Source organism: Clinocottus analis, unplaced genomic scaffold, assembly GCF_023055335.1.
Source record: "Clinocottus analis isolate CAN_PGR_092001 unplaced genomic scaffold, fCliAna1.0.p SCAF_18, whole genome shotgun sequence".
Classification (NCBI taxonomy): domain Eukaryota; kingdom Metazoa; phylum Chordata; class Actinopteri; order Perciformes; family Cottidae; genus Clinocottus; species Clinocottus analis.
The window spans coordinates 17,110,291-17,123,975 of NW_027175909.1; the positions used below are offsets into that span (position 1 = coordinate 17,110,291).

The 13,685-nt window shown below is 45.2% G+C and overlaps 1 protein-coding gene across 2 annotated transcripts in view; it reads right to left on the bottom strand.

Moving 5' to 3' along the window:
* The window catches only part of LOC137788774 (collagen alpha-1(XV) chain-like), a 47,582-nt gene that overhangs the window by 19,670 nt on the left and 14,227 nt on the right, over window positions 1-13,685 (bottom strand). For both annotated transcript variants that reach the window (XM_068581850.1, XM_068581849.1), the window contains exons 3-5: window positions 2,129-2,376; window positions 1,868-2,038; window positions 1,252-1,383 (exon numbers count right to left, since the gene is read on the bottom strand). In XM_068581850.1, coding sequence (XP_068437951.1) covers window positions 1,252-1,383; window positions 1,868-2,038; window positions 2,129-2,376 — 551 coding nt within the window. The remainder of the gene's footprint in view (window positions 1-1,251; window positions 1,384-1,867; window positions 2,039-2,128; window positions 2,377-13,685) is intronic.

The window sequence follows — 13,685 nt, forward strand, 5'->3', positions numbered from 1 at the left end:
AAAGGACGATAACAGGGGAAGGAAGCTATTATCGTAGTTTTAATTTGGATAAAATGCGACAAAAGTGATTTTGTTCCCACGATGTTTTAACAAAATGCCAATAACTGCGACTCCTGGACTGAAATGATGATAGTAATTATATCTTAATTAAATCATACTAAATTGAACTATAAAGCTACTTCCTGTTGTCTTTATTAAGAGTCCAGCTCCCCCAGCGAGTCACGACTACGTCAATACCTTCGTCCTCTGGAGCGATCGGGTCCAGGAGATCAGCATGACTGTTCAAACCAAGTGAACCTCTTCTGCTGGTTTATTTATATTTATGATGTGATTTGATTTGAACTCGAGCTCCTTTTGACGTAAACACTCACATCAGTTGGTTTTAAACCCACGATAAGGAGAGAAACCTCTGACTCTTGCATTTACTTTGAAAGTCTCCTCAGATTCCTGATAAAATCTTAACGAGAAGAAAAAAAAGCAATAAGAAACTTCTTTCCACTGTCCTGGAGACGAGACATCTCAAAGTTGTTTTTTTGCCCGTTGGATGAACTCTTCAACAAGAAGAAGGAAACAGACGAGGCTTTTTGTTTACAAGGTCAAAGCCAAGGTCGGGTCAAGTTTCTCCCGTTGATTTATCCACAATAAAGATTTGTTGAATGAAAACTCTAAAAACTACGTCCTCCTCGTCGTCCCTCCTGTCACACGGCGTCGCACTGCAATCACAAAACAGCAAACCGCAGACGATCGGGGAGAGAGAGCGCTGAAGCTTTCACCGGCTGGTTTTCATTCACAAAGGCCTCTCGCCACAGATCTCACGTCTCCGTCACGCATCCTTCATCATCATCACCACACATGCGCTATTTTTAAACAATTGCACAGGATTGTTGCGCTCCCGTTTGATTCCACTCTTTTCTTTAAATAAATATTTGTTGCCTCGGCACTCGATATAACTCATTCAAGATGAGACTCAGATGAGAGATCCCCCGAAATTGTAAATCACACACAGCTTGTCATTTATGAGCTCTCGCAGGATCAGGCAGAGCTCATCCTTCCCCCCCGTCTCCTGTGGCGGTCGTAAAGCTGCCAACAAAGACTATTGTGTCCGTGTCTTCAATGTGGAAACAGGCAACCACCCAAAACGCCACGTTCCGTCTCTGCGATGGGTTCAACATCCACTCTCCTCTCTCTGATCCGAGCCCGTCGACGGCAGGAAAGCCCTGAGGCCGGACCATGAAACGCATCCAGACTCACCACAAAGCGCGGCAGGCCGGTGCCGCCGGCGTTCCCCACAAAGATCCCCGAGCTGGCCTCGAAGGTCAGAGGCTGAGGGCTCCTGGTGAAGGCCACCCGGTGGTACTCCTCGCAGTCCATGTAGAGACGCACCTGAGCGACAAAAAGGGAAGCACATACATGCACACCTGCTTATTTATGGCAATCGAGAAAGAACACACAACATCTGTAGGAGCGGGCGCCCCCATAGCCCCAATGGACCCAATGACCCCAATGGACCCCCATGGCCCCAATGAACCCAATAGACCCATTGGGGTCCATTGGGGTCCATTGGGGTCCATTGGGGTCCATTGGGGTCAGTGGGGCTATTTGAATTTCCTCATGTACCAAACCATATATTTCACTTGTATGTTACTTATGGTGTCCTATACATCCAAACACAGCAGTTTGGGGCTTTTTTTTCTCATAAAACAAGCTATGATTTACAGTTTTATAAAATAATCGCTCAGTCTTCTACCCCTTAGAGGGGGATTGGACTTTAATGCATTCCAGGTGACTGCAGGCAAAATCATTGTCTCCAAATCTTTGAGAGCAGAAATCAGTAAAAGCATCTTCACCCAAAACACATTGAACGCACCTCGGCCCCCTGTACAGTCAGGGTGAACCGCGCCCATCTGCCCGTCAGGTCCCCCATCTTGAAGGAAGCCGCTTCCTGGGTCCCGCCTCTTGTTCCCGGGTCGGTGTAGTACAATACGACTCTCTGGGAGGAGTCCTCCACCTCGGACAGCGCTACACCTAAATGCACGATCTAAAAAGACATAGAAAAAAAAACGGTTATGTACTTTCTCTCCGTGTACAAAAAATAAGGCATAGTGACGGGTTAACTCAGCGTACACACCTTTTGGTACGCGTCCGTGATGGCGAACAGCACGCCGCCGCGACGCGTGGTCGGCTTGGCCGTGACCGTGACGGCGAAGTCGTGGTAGAACGGGTCGGGGACGAAGGACTTGGTGAGGCGGCCCACGTTGGCGTCCGGGCCGAAGCTGTAGGCCGGGTAGCCCTCGAAGCCCGTGACGAAGGAGACGGAGGGGGGGAGGGGCACGCCGATCAGCTCCGTCAGGTCCAACGCCGTCAGGGAAGAGCGCTCTGCGGGGGAAGAGGAAGAAAACACCGACGTGATGTTAGTGAAAGCGAGAACGCCAAAAATAAACTGGGCTGACGGAGTCCTCAAACAAAGAGGCACAGGAAGAAAAATGGCGGCTAATGGCGGCTAATTGCGGCGTCTATTGTCGCCGCAATTAGTGTATTACTTTAGCCTTCTTCTCAAGAGAAGGGTGAATCCATTAGGTCCTAAATATAGAAGTATGAATGATCACTGTCGTTTTCTAAAGGCTTATAAATCCAGGTCCTTGTGTACTTGTGCAAAGCAGCAGAGAAAAAGGTCTTCAATAAGATGCGAAATCCACAGGTTGCTCATCCCAGTTAGCGAGCGACAACCTCGGGAATACACACCGAAATACACTTTTTGCCCCTACATTTTTTTGTCTTCGACGTCTCTGATCCGAGGAAACACCTTTAGAGACGGCGTGCGCTCTGCGGTTTGACGGATGCTCGGAGGTGACAGCGTACACAATCCAGAGAGAGGCGGCGGTCGACCCCCCCCCCGCCCCCCCACAGTGGGTTAATCCAGCCACGGGTCAGAGGACTGATATGTTATCTTAGAAATTAAAGCATTCCACGGTACAGACAGTTCAGTGTGGCGTCTTTCACGTCCTTCAAGACTGAAGTTAGCGAACGTTCTCAAGGTGAACGGATTTGTTCTCTTCTTCACATTCTGGTTTGTTGGGGGACGTCCTGTGAGGGTCTGGCTGTCCTCGCTCCTGTCTTTGGACTTTTTGAAGTTTAGATACACCCCATGAAGTTTGCAAAGAGTGTGAGGAGCAGCTCCCATCACGTTGGAAGGGTCTAATGCGCTCCTGACAGACAAACACTCAGTGAATGCCCACCGACTGCAGCGCCGCATGTCTTCCTGCATCCTGCTCTTGCCCTTTCTGTCCGTCAGACACACACACACACACACACACACACACACACACACACTCGCGGTCCCATCCACACCTGGTTCTCCTTAGCGAGGGAACAAGCTGGAACAATCGTCTGTTCTTTCAGAGCGAGCGGGGGGAGAGAGGCCGGGCATCTGGAAGGCATTAGAGGAGACTAATGCACACGTGCAGCGCCGTTTCAGCTCCTGTAAATTAGGCCTATACCGTGTGTGTGTGTGTGTGTGTGTGTGTGTGTGTGTGTGTGTGTAGGTGATGGAGAGTGGGGCAAAGAGAGACAGAGTGTGAAACAGTCAGACCTCAATGAGTGCAGAGTGTGTGTTTGTGTGTGTGTATATGTGTGTGTGATTGTGCATGTGTGTGTGGGATGGAGTGATAAAGACAAAGAAAGAGTGCGTCAAAGAGAGACCGACAATGTGCGAAACAGACTTCCATCAGTGCAACGTGTTCAGTGTTGATCTTCATCGCACTAAGTCTCGTCTTCTTACTCATCTTTCACCAGAAAACAACAGAAAAACGTCTTATTTTTTTCCGCTTTTACCTCAAAATGCTGTTTTTTTACCTAGTGTTTTCACTAAGCCCTGTTTGAGGCTCTGTGGACCAAAAGGCTCAAAGACGGAGCAGAAAGGACGAGTTATTCTACAGGTTTATAAAGGAAGTAGAGCCCAACACGGCCGTGATGGCCGAACGCCAACGCTTTGGTTTACGAGCATTCAAGCTACACGAGCGCTAACAGCGACGCGTCTGCCATGAGAGGTGCAACAAGTGCTTAGCTTGCGTTTTCTCTTCAGGTCGAGATCTTGTGAAATCCAAGTGAGCTAAAACAAGTTCCCGGAAATATTTCCTCCCCCCAAAAAAAATCCTCTTTGACCCAATTTTCTGATTCCAGTGAGACGTCCCCTCCCCTGTGATGTCACCGGTGAAGTCCCGCCAAAAAAAGAGCGCCGGGCCAACATTCCCACAGTGTCGCTCTCGCTCGCTGACATCACCGCAGATGTTCCTCCAGCTGCACAGAGCAGAGCTTCTGCCGAGTCGGCGCTCGCATCTCGTGTCACAGATCGAGCCGGGCGGCGTGTCTGAGCGTCGTGTTTGGTGCACGTTGCAGCGAAGCGATCAATAAATGTGAAGCATCGTCGTCCGGCCGTGAGAAACTTGTGAGTAATCCGGGTGAAAGGGGTGTGACTTCCCCCTCGGTGTAATCAGGCTTTTGGCTGAATCTGGGAAGCAGCACCTGCACTGAGTCCTCAGGAACGACTTCAAGACGCTGCCGTGGGATTTATATGGAAGCCCACACCCGCAAGAAAAAATGAAGTCATAATAATGAGATGAAAGTTGACTTTTTATCTCATTATTTTGACTTTTTTATATAATTTTTTTTTTTTTTTTCAAAATAACGATTTTTTATCTCATAATAATGTTTTTTTTAATATATATATTTTTTCCATAATTTTGACTTTTTATATCATAATAACGACTTTTTTCAAAATAACGACTTTTTATCTCATAATAATATTTTTTTTTTAATATATATATTTTTTCCATGATTTTGACTTTTTATCTCATAATAACGACTTTTTTCAAAATAATGACTTTTTATCTCATAATTAAAAAAAAATATAATTTTTTTTCTTCATAATTTTGACTTTTCATCTCATAATAATGACTTTTTATTTCAAAATAATTACTTTTTATCTCATCATTTTGACGTTTTATCTCATAATTTGGACTATTTAGCTCATAATCACTTTATATCTCATAATTTCAACTTTTTTATCTGATAATAATGACTTTTTATCTCATAATTTTCACTTTTATATCATAATAATTACTTTTTATCTCCTAATTTCGACTTTATTATCTCATAATTATGATTTTGTTTTTCATGGCGGGAATGGGCTTCCATAGCTTGGGGCCCGGGGCCCCCGAGGGAAAAACCACTGGCTCCAACGAGGGGAACTCCCTTCTTTCTCCGGAAGAGGAGAGGACGTGTTGGCGAGTGAAATACACGGAGATGAGTTTAACTGGAGGTTATTAGTGCCGACACGTCGTGACGTCAGAGTTTAAGATCACAGCGAAGCAGCGAGCGAGATATTCAAGCTCAATCTAAAGAAAGTGAGATACATGAAGAGATGCAAACGGGCTTTTTGGGCCGTGAACTAACTTTAATGTGCTGAAAACATCCGCGCTGGTGTGAGATGAGGACATGTGTAGGAATCTGGATTTCATTGGCTGCATTACAGGAATCTAAGGGGAATTTTGAAGAAGAAGAAATGTACATTACAACACAATATCTTCTCCTTTTCCCGCATTAAAACTGCAGCACATGTGATTCATCAGGTCCGTCGTACTGCGTCTGTTTGTATCAGAATAGCATGAAGAATATTATAATATTAGTGGATGGAGCGTTGAGCTGGTGAAATATACTGCAGGGGCCGATCAGCATAACTCAGGACTCAGTATTCAGGATGTATACTTAGTTTGTTGCTCATAAATATGCATTTCTGGAGACGAATACGAGGCTGAACTGCAGAACAACTGCAGCCGGAGTGAAACCAGATGAACCAAAAACAACACAAACAACACGCAGAACCTTGTTCAGAGCTAATATCTAATACATTATTTCCTAATATTCTTAAATGAAGTGTGTAGATCACATTAATTAATTAATATTTAGAAGTTGTGACACTTCTCACTGACTTCAGGACGGTTGAGATGATGTTTTGGGGCGTTGATGAAAAAAAAAGCTAAAATGCACTAAAATGCACTAAAATGCGATCAATTTCGAGAGAAAATATTATAGTATCCGTCTCATTTTCTCTTGTATATTTAATACTACTCCTTGTAAGTATTTTTATTGCTGGCATAATCTGTATAATAATACTCTTTAACTCCTTTAATAATCAATAGCTGCAGGCCTGCGACACACACTCTGCAGAATGTGCGTAATCATTTTAAAACCCTCGTTTGTGCGTCTTTGACGCGGTGAGCGCTCACAACATGGCAACTAACAATGTGGATGTGTCCATTTCTTGCATAAATAGTTGCTTATGCCAGCTGTCTCAAATGTCTGACGGCCCCTGAATGCAACAGGAGGGGAGGCATCTGCTAGCAGCGGCATTACCAGACAACAATGACTTGTTTTTAGGCTAAAATCTTCCTTTGATTTGGCTTTAAATCGTCGTGTTGTGAGGCACACTCGCATCGCAACACCTGTCTGCTTGTGAACAGCCGACAGCCAGATGTTCCACTCAGACCTGTGAGTTTAAGTCCGTTTGAGTCAAACAGGGATTTTCTGTCTGTCTTCTGACATCTCTGTTTCCAAAAAGGGCCTCAAATCTTTCCGCCAGGTAGACCAAACACCTCGCCGCCGCTGCTTTCATCGCGTTTGACTGACAGCGACGGGGTGATGTCAGCGGGACGTACGGCGTGAAAAGTCCCGAGACCACACAGCCGGCGTGTTTAACTTGAGAAGGTACACAAGCGTGTGTGTGTGTGTGTGTGTGTGTGTGTGTGTGTGTGTGTGTGTGTGACCAGGTGAGGTTACAGGCCTCCCATTTAGCACAAAGCTGCTCTGTTGGTGTTGAAGTCCGTGCAGCTGTCATTACGAGGAGCAGAGCAGACGTTAGCGTTAGCGCGCTCGCGTGTGATCAAAGGCTCGCGGCAAACTCGTCTGTGTTAGCGTAGCGGCTAAAGAAAAACAGACCGCCGGTGCTGCGACTTCAGGAATACGTCACACTTCTCTGAGACGATGAAATATTATTTGTTTGTTGGAGGAAAGAGGGCAAGATTTTTACTGGCGTTAAAATTAATCTCTTTATAATCTCTCTCAACCTCGCGTATTCATAAACATGCTAACAAGTTTAGCATGCTATATGTTCATTATCAGTGATGTAATCGAGGGAGGAAGTTCACTGAGAGATGACCTCATGTCGTTATCTGACAAATCAAAATGACGTGTGTGTGTTAGTGTGTGTGGAATGTAGTCGTTATGTTAAAGCAGAAATGAGAGATTCATATGCATCCTTATCATGATGCAGCACCTGCGTATGAGACTCCGGTATGTTAGCAATGTGATCGTCCTGCTCTGATAGGAGAGAGAGGCTGCTGTACACCAGCCACATCTCTTCCATCGTCTTTCTGACACTTTAATTATACACGCAGTACCCCTTTGAGCCACGAGAGGGCGTAATAATAATAATAATGAATGTAATAAAAACAATACGAACGAATATAAAAAAATATATATAAAATATATGTATATATACACAATATATATATATATATTAATATATATATATTAATTTATATATATATTAAAATACATAAAACAATAAAAAATAAATAAATAATATATAATTAAACAAAATAAGAATACAAATAAAAAACATTTTAAAAAATATATAAAAAAGAATATTCAACGATTTATATGAAAATAAGTATATAGATTTATTTTTTTCAAATCTTTCTCGCAGTAGTGATGCAGATAGTTTTGCTGTTAGTTGTTGCGTCTTGTCTTCCTGCTTACAAGTAATGTGTTTGGAACCGATGTCGTGAGCTAATATGTTTTACTTTGTAATAAGGCTGTAACTTCACGCCAAAATCACAAGTTAGGGCCGCAGCATTGAAGGATAAATGCACCTTGGATACTCTTTCTTACTGCTTAGGAAGCACGGCCACAAAGGAGTCCTTCATATGCTCGGAAATGCAAATAGATATCTGGAGCTGCCGCGTGGGGTTTCTGCAGCGGGGAGTTACCTGGTGCAGCAGGAGTCTGGATAAAAAGAGGCTTGTTCTCAGTTTGGTTGAACCCAGAAAAGCTCACGAAAACATTCTGCAGAAGGAGTTGCATTCTGCACGCTCGCGACAATAACACGCGATCAAAAACACAACGTGAAGTGAGTTCAGTGCCGACGTGAGTTCACGGCTAACAGCCTCGCGTCAGGACATCAGCGTCAACACAGCTGATTGTCCCAGAAAATGAAAACACATTTTACGGCTTTTACAGCGAATGAAATTCCAACTGCTTGTAAGATGAACCAGATGGTTTCAGGAGAAATCTGATTAGGCCGTTTGAAACCTCGCCTTACGTCAGAGGTAATGTAATTCATATTGAGATAAATCTCTCTGCTGCTCTCTGCGCCTCTTCGTCTTGATATGCTTTTGCTTATCGGTGCAAAAAATAACAAAAACAGCCAATCAGTCTCTGTCGGACTGGTGATTAAGAAGTTTTTTTTATAGTATTTCCTGCTCTGACATTTTAATATGACGGAATCGTGTTTAAAAATAAGTTTCACTTAGAGGACCAAACAAAGTAGTCGTAAAGCGGCCGCTGAGAACTCGGTCCTGTCAACAACACCGCCAACGAATCACATCCAAGTCCTCTCTGCAGGGCTCCACAACCGTCGGTTTAGCCTCACACAATCTGCTCTTTCCTTTGACCCCAGTTAACCCCACTGACCCTGATCCCCTGTGGCAACTACTTAAGCTTTAAGGGGTCTGATTATTCCAACTACGAGCCTTAAGATCCCTGGACGGGGAAAAGAGCAGAGAAAATGCAATTACCTCGTCGGGTAGAGGGAAACGAATCCTAAACATTTGGTCATTTTGGTGAGTTTCCACTTGAGCCAAAGCAGGAAATGATAAACTGGATCAAGAGCTGACATCAAGAGCCATAAAAACCTTTGTTTGCTGTCTTCAAAACTCTGTAATTCTCTCACAGAAGACTGAAAAATCTACTTCTAATCTGCTCTCCATCGCACTAATTGCGTTCGTCCGATGCGAGTGCTTCGCCCCTCTCGTGTGCGCATGAAGCTCACGCTCGGCCTCCTGCGAAGGACTCCTTTCCAATTACGTTCACTCGCAATTGTTGTTGGCGAACAAGTGGACCCTGTTCAGCTCCGATCTGCCAATTCGCGGTCCAAGAAATGACTCGCCGTGTAGCCGCCGCAGCGGAGTGAGGTAGTGCGCGCTGACTCGTTGTCATTGATGCCGGCTGCAGAGACGAAAACCACCGAGCGAGACTCCCAGATGTGAGGGGATGAGTTATTGCACAGATTGGTGGGCCTCGTCACTGGTTCGCTTGTGATCTTCATGGACAGACGTTGAGAAGTGTCCAAGTTTCTTGGAGACTCCATTGTTGTATCCACTGTTTTTTTGGCCCGTTTTTCACAGTTCTGCTGGGTTTTTTTGGCCCGCGATCCTCCAACGTGGCCGGGGGGAAGCTGTCGGGATTGAACTGCGTTGTGCAGGTTGGAGAGGAAGCTGTTGCAGCTCGAGACAACAGGTGCAGCGTCAGCTAACCTTGGTTTTGATGGAGCTTGATGGACAATCGCTAGCTAGCTAGCTAGCATTAAGCTAATGTTAGTTGTATTTAGACGCGCCTATAAGATGGTGACTTCCACAGTAATGCCTTTTAAGTTAACAAACGTAGCATTTCTGTCGAGGAATGACGAAAGAGGGGAACGTTAAACCGAGGTTCTGCCTGGTAACAAGGTTGCTCAACTGTTATTGGATCGCAGAGTGAAAATGGGCGTGGCTTAGGAAGCGTTGACTGCTCACGAGTGGATTTTCATGCCAGTGGTTGAACCCTTTACCAGAATTGTTGTTTATACGAGGGAATATGGGCACCTTATGCGTTTGAATCTGCAACAATGACAGCACTACATAGAAACGTTTCTTCAAGCTGCTTTTTTAATTTATTTTGTAAGTCTCTCTCTCTTCTGTGGCTCTCTCACACTGCACACACAACGGGAGCTTTATGTGGGACAGGTAAAGCGAGGTCTGGACCGAGGTAAGAGGGGCTGAGCGGTCAGCGGAGCGCATTCTTGTGTTTCATCCAACATCCATCTCGGGGAGCCGGCTTGTCTCTCGGTGAGGCGACCAGGTTCTTCCTGGCCGGTGGTCCTACTTACTGACTTTTGGATGGAAATCTGCTCTGCGATGAACGTCCTGTGAACTTTACGATGAGAAGTTCAATTAAATGACGTGTGTCACTTAAGTGCGCTGGAAACAGAGTCCGGTGTAACATCTATACGATAAACAATATTTTGTGTCGCCAAAAATAGCCGTTATTTGGCTTTTGCAAATATCTCAGCTCTGAGTGCGCTTTGGAAAAACAGTAGAAGTCCGCCAGGAAAAGGCTGGCTGACGCTACAGCGGCGTTTAATGGCAGCTCTGCTGTAGGTTTTTACAAGGAGGTTAATGGGTCTCTGAGCGGCTCCAGCAGAGCGTGGAAGAGGAGCATCTAATGGCTTCATAATGACAACAGGGTAAGTGCAGCACGCAAGGAGGATGCGGGTCATTGCGGGTCCACACAGAATAAGCTGGCCGGTGTCATAATGTTTTAGGTTTTTCATGAATGGGCTGACTGTCTGCAGAATATACTCCATGCAGAGTGGGCATCTCATGCTACTGGCCAACAACATAATGCATACCACCTGCTCGCACTTTTCACACTCCGGACACAGAAACGATTCTTTACACGGAAATAAACGCCGAAACTGGGCGACGACGCAGGTCGACACTGAGCACAGGAATCGACTTGGCTGAGTAATACAGGAATTCAGACTGTCCCTGCAGATTTAAAGTTGTTTTGGTGTGAGTCTGGACCAGTGACTCAGTGCCCGTATAAGCTAACATCGGACAGGACTGGAGTCGCCGATAAGAGGCTTTTTTTTTTTTTTCCTCTGTGTGCCCGAACAAGCTGGCACGTCCAACACTGCCGAGAGCCAAAGGCCACATAGTGTCGTTGGTTTGGTCAGACGAGCCAAGTATTACTGCTGTCTGTCTGGTATGAGACACACACACACTCACACACACACAGTTGGGGCTGCCAGCTCCTTCACAAGTCTTATCTTCCATCTTCATATGGGGACCGACTTGGCAGCAGGACAGTATCACCTTTGTAAACCAGAATATTTGCCAAGTTTTTTTCCTTCTTTTTCTTAACTTTTCACTTAAAGCCCCGTCAGGTCACTTTTCGGCACAATATCGGAATTACAAGCCGTTTTTTGGAAGTTGAAAACTGCATTATGTATTGCTTAGGTAGAGATAAACATCTGCATCACTGCTCCATGTCCTGGCCTGTGCATTCATTATGCGTCTTAGTGCACCGTTATAAACCTACACACAGTGTGTGGTATGTAGCTATTCCTTAAGTTTGTTTTGCAGGCAATTTCCACAACATTAGACAAGCTTAAAAACAGCTATGAGGATACCGAACAGTCCCAAAAATTGTCATGCCAAATATAAAATGTAAAGTTTGTTTACTCCAAAAAACCTCAAACACAAAATGGATTCTGGTGCGAAATTTCTTTCTGATATATTTTAAATCAACACAGAACCTGGTCTGTTAACAAGAGAGCAAGTGTATATCTATGTATAGATATAGATATATATCTATATCTATAGATATATATAGCGATATAGTGACAGTTCAAGGGGCAAAACCTCATATCAGCTCTTGATGCCACACCAGAGAGGAGCTTGTGTCCACCTCTCATGTTAATATCTGAAGCGATGTGTAATAGTGTTTAAAACGTGTTGGAAGTGCTTCTCCCTTTCCGCCGCCTTCCAAGTTAATTAAAGCAGTTGCAGGCCGGTGGTCAAAGCGGACGCCAGCGGGGGTCAGATGTCACGGCGCGCCGTGTAAACGGCACGTTGTTTCGGCTTTACCCCAAGCTGTGTTCAACCAGCTGGAGAAACTGCTCTCTGACCGAAGTGTCAGAGGAGTGATGGGCTGACTGTTTAAAAAAAAAAAAAAAGAAGAGGAGAAAGAAAATCTGCCTGTTTTTGGCAGCTCGCCGCCTGCGTGTCCGGCCTCCAACGCAGAACTCCTGGCGAGAAAGTGCAAAGCTTCTTTCTCGCTTCATCATGGAAAAAAAGGTGAGAAAGCAAAGTGATTTCTAATGAACGTAAAGAAGCGGAGGAGAGCGGAGGGGGAAAGGGGAGGATTCGGATGAGAAAGAAAGAATCCATCATCAATTAAAATTGGCAACGGAGAGCGAGGTTGAGAGCTTCTTTCCAACTTTATCAAGAAAACAATCTGGGACCTTTTGACACAAGCGATGGATTTTCAAGGCCAGAAGAGTTACAAAAATAAAGGGAGGAGGAAAGGAATGGAAAAACTCTGACTGCTGAGTGAGAAATAAAGAGGCCAAGACAAAGAAACAAAAAAAGTATAACCACAGCAAATGTGCGAAGGTGCAACTGAAGGCTCAACGTCTGCAGCCGAACATCAACATGAGAGCCTTTTCATCTTCATCCATATCAGCCCCTCAAGCCGTAACGCGATCCCTCAAGATCCTCTTTCCTTCTTTGCCGGTGGTGAATGCGACGGCTTTCGCGGTCAGCCGAAGGTTTGGCATGTATTCATCACATAGGAGATATACTTGTGCAGCTTATCCAAACTGTTCCTACAGAGGGAGGGAGGGAGGGAGGTCTGAGTGATACCATCTGCTTTGGCTCTGCGGCGCGAGTTGTTCGCTGCACAGTTTGGAGAGCGATAGCTCGGCCAAATCCAGCTGCAGCTTCATTTCATTGACCCCGAGCGAGGGCCGCTCGCACGGCGCCGGATCACCGACGCTGTTTAGAGAGTCTTGACCGGACGCGGCTGACCCAGATGAGAACGACCCCGATGACCTGAACCCAATGAGCTCATTTCAAGCTCAGATTTACTGTCGGTTCAGTAGATATACAGTTTGCGCTCTTTTCATTGGCCACAGAGCAGCCACTGTAAGCGAGCGGTGCCTGTAAAAAGGTCCCTGATGAGTCACACAGACGAGGGGTGAAAGAAGACATGTGTGTTTGTCTAGAAAGATCGCAAAGGTAGTCATCTTGCGTCTCGCCAATATGCAGTTGAATCATTTCAGAAAATAGTTCTGTTGTGAGAGGACGAGCCTGTGCACAGATTAAATTAAGGGCATATTGTATTGTAGACAGCAGTGAGCCTCCAACAATGAAGTCCCTTTCCTGTTTGAAGGTGACATTTCCCCCGTGGACAAATAATGAACTTTACTGGTCCAATACCTTTAGGTGCCAACTGCAAGCCCAACCTTTCCACATGTTGGTGGGAAACACTTTGTGATTTTGCCCTCAACAAGTTTTGTTTATTTTCACGCCAAACTTTCTATTTGCAAGAGTTTATCTTTGTCTTCCCCGAGGCCTGGTCAGTGTCTTTTGATGCCATGACCCCTTGAATCAATGGGACATTGTGCTGTTCTGTTCAGACCTTTTGTATTTCTACTAGCTACTTCACGTCGTCGGCTGTAATGAAGAGCTCTTGGACCGAGAAGGAGAACTGCTTTGCGTTTCAGGAACCGTGGGAAAACACTCACCTGCTATCAGAATGATGCAGATTACGACTGTAATCAAAACGCTCCCTCAACAAACCTCTGA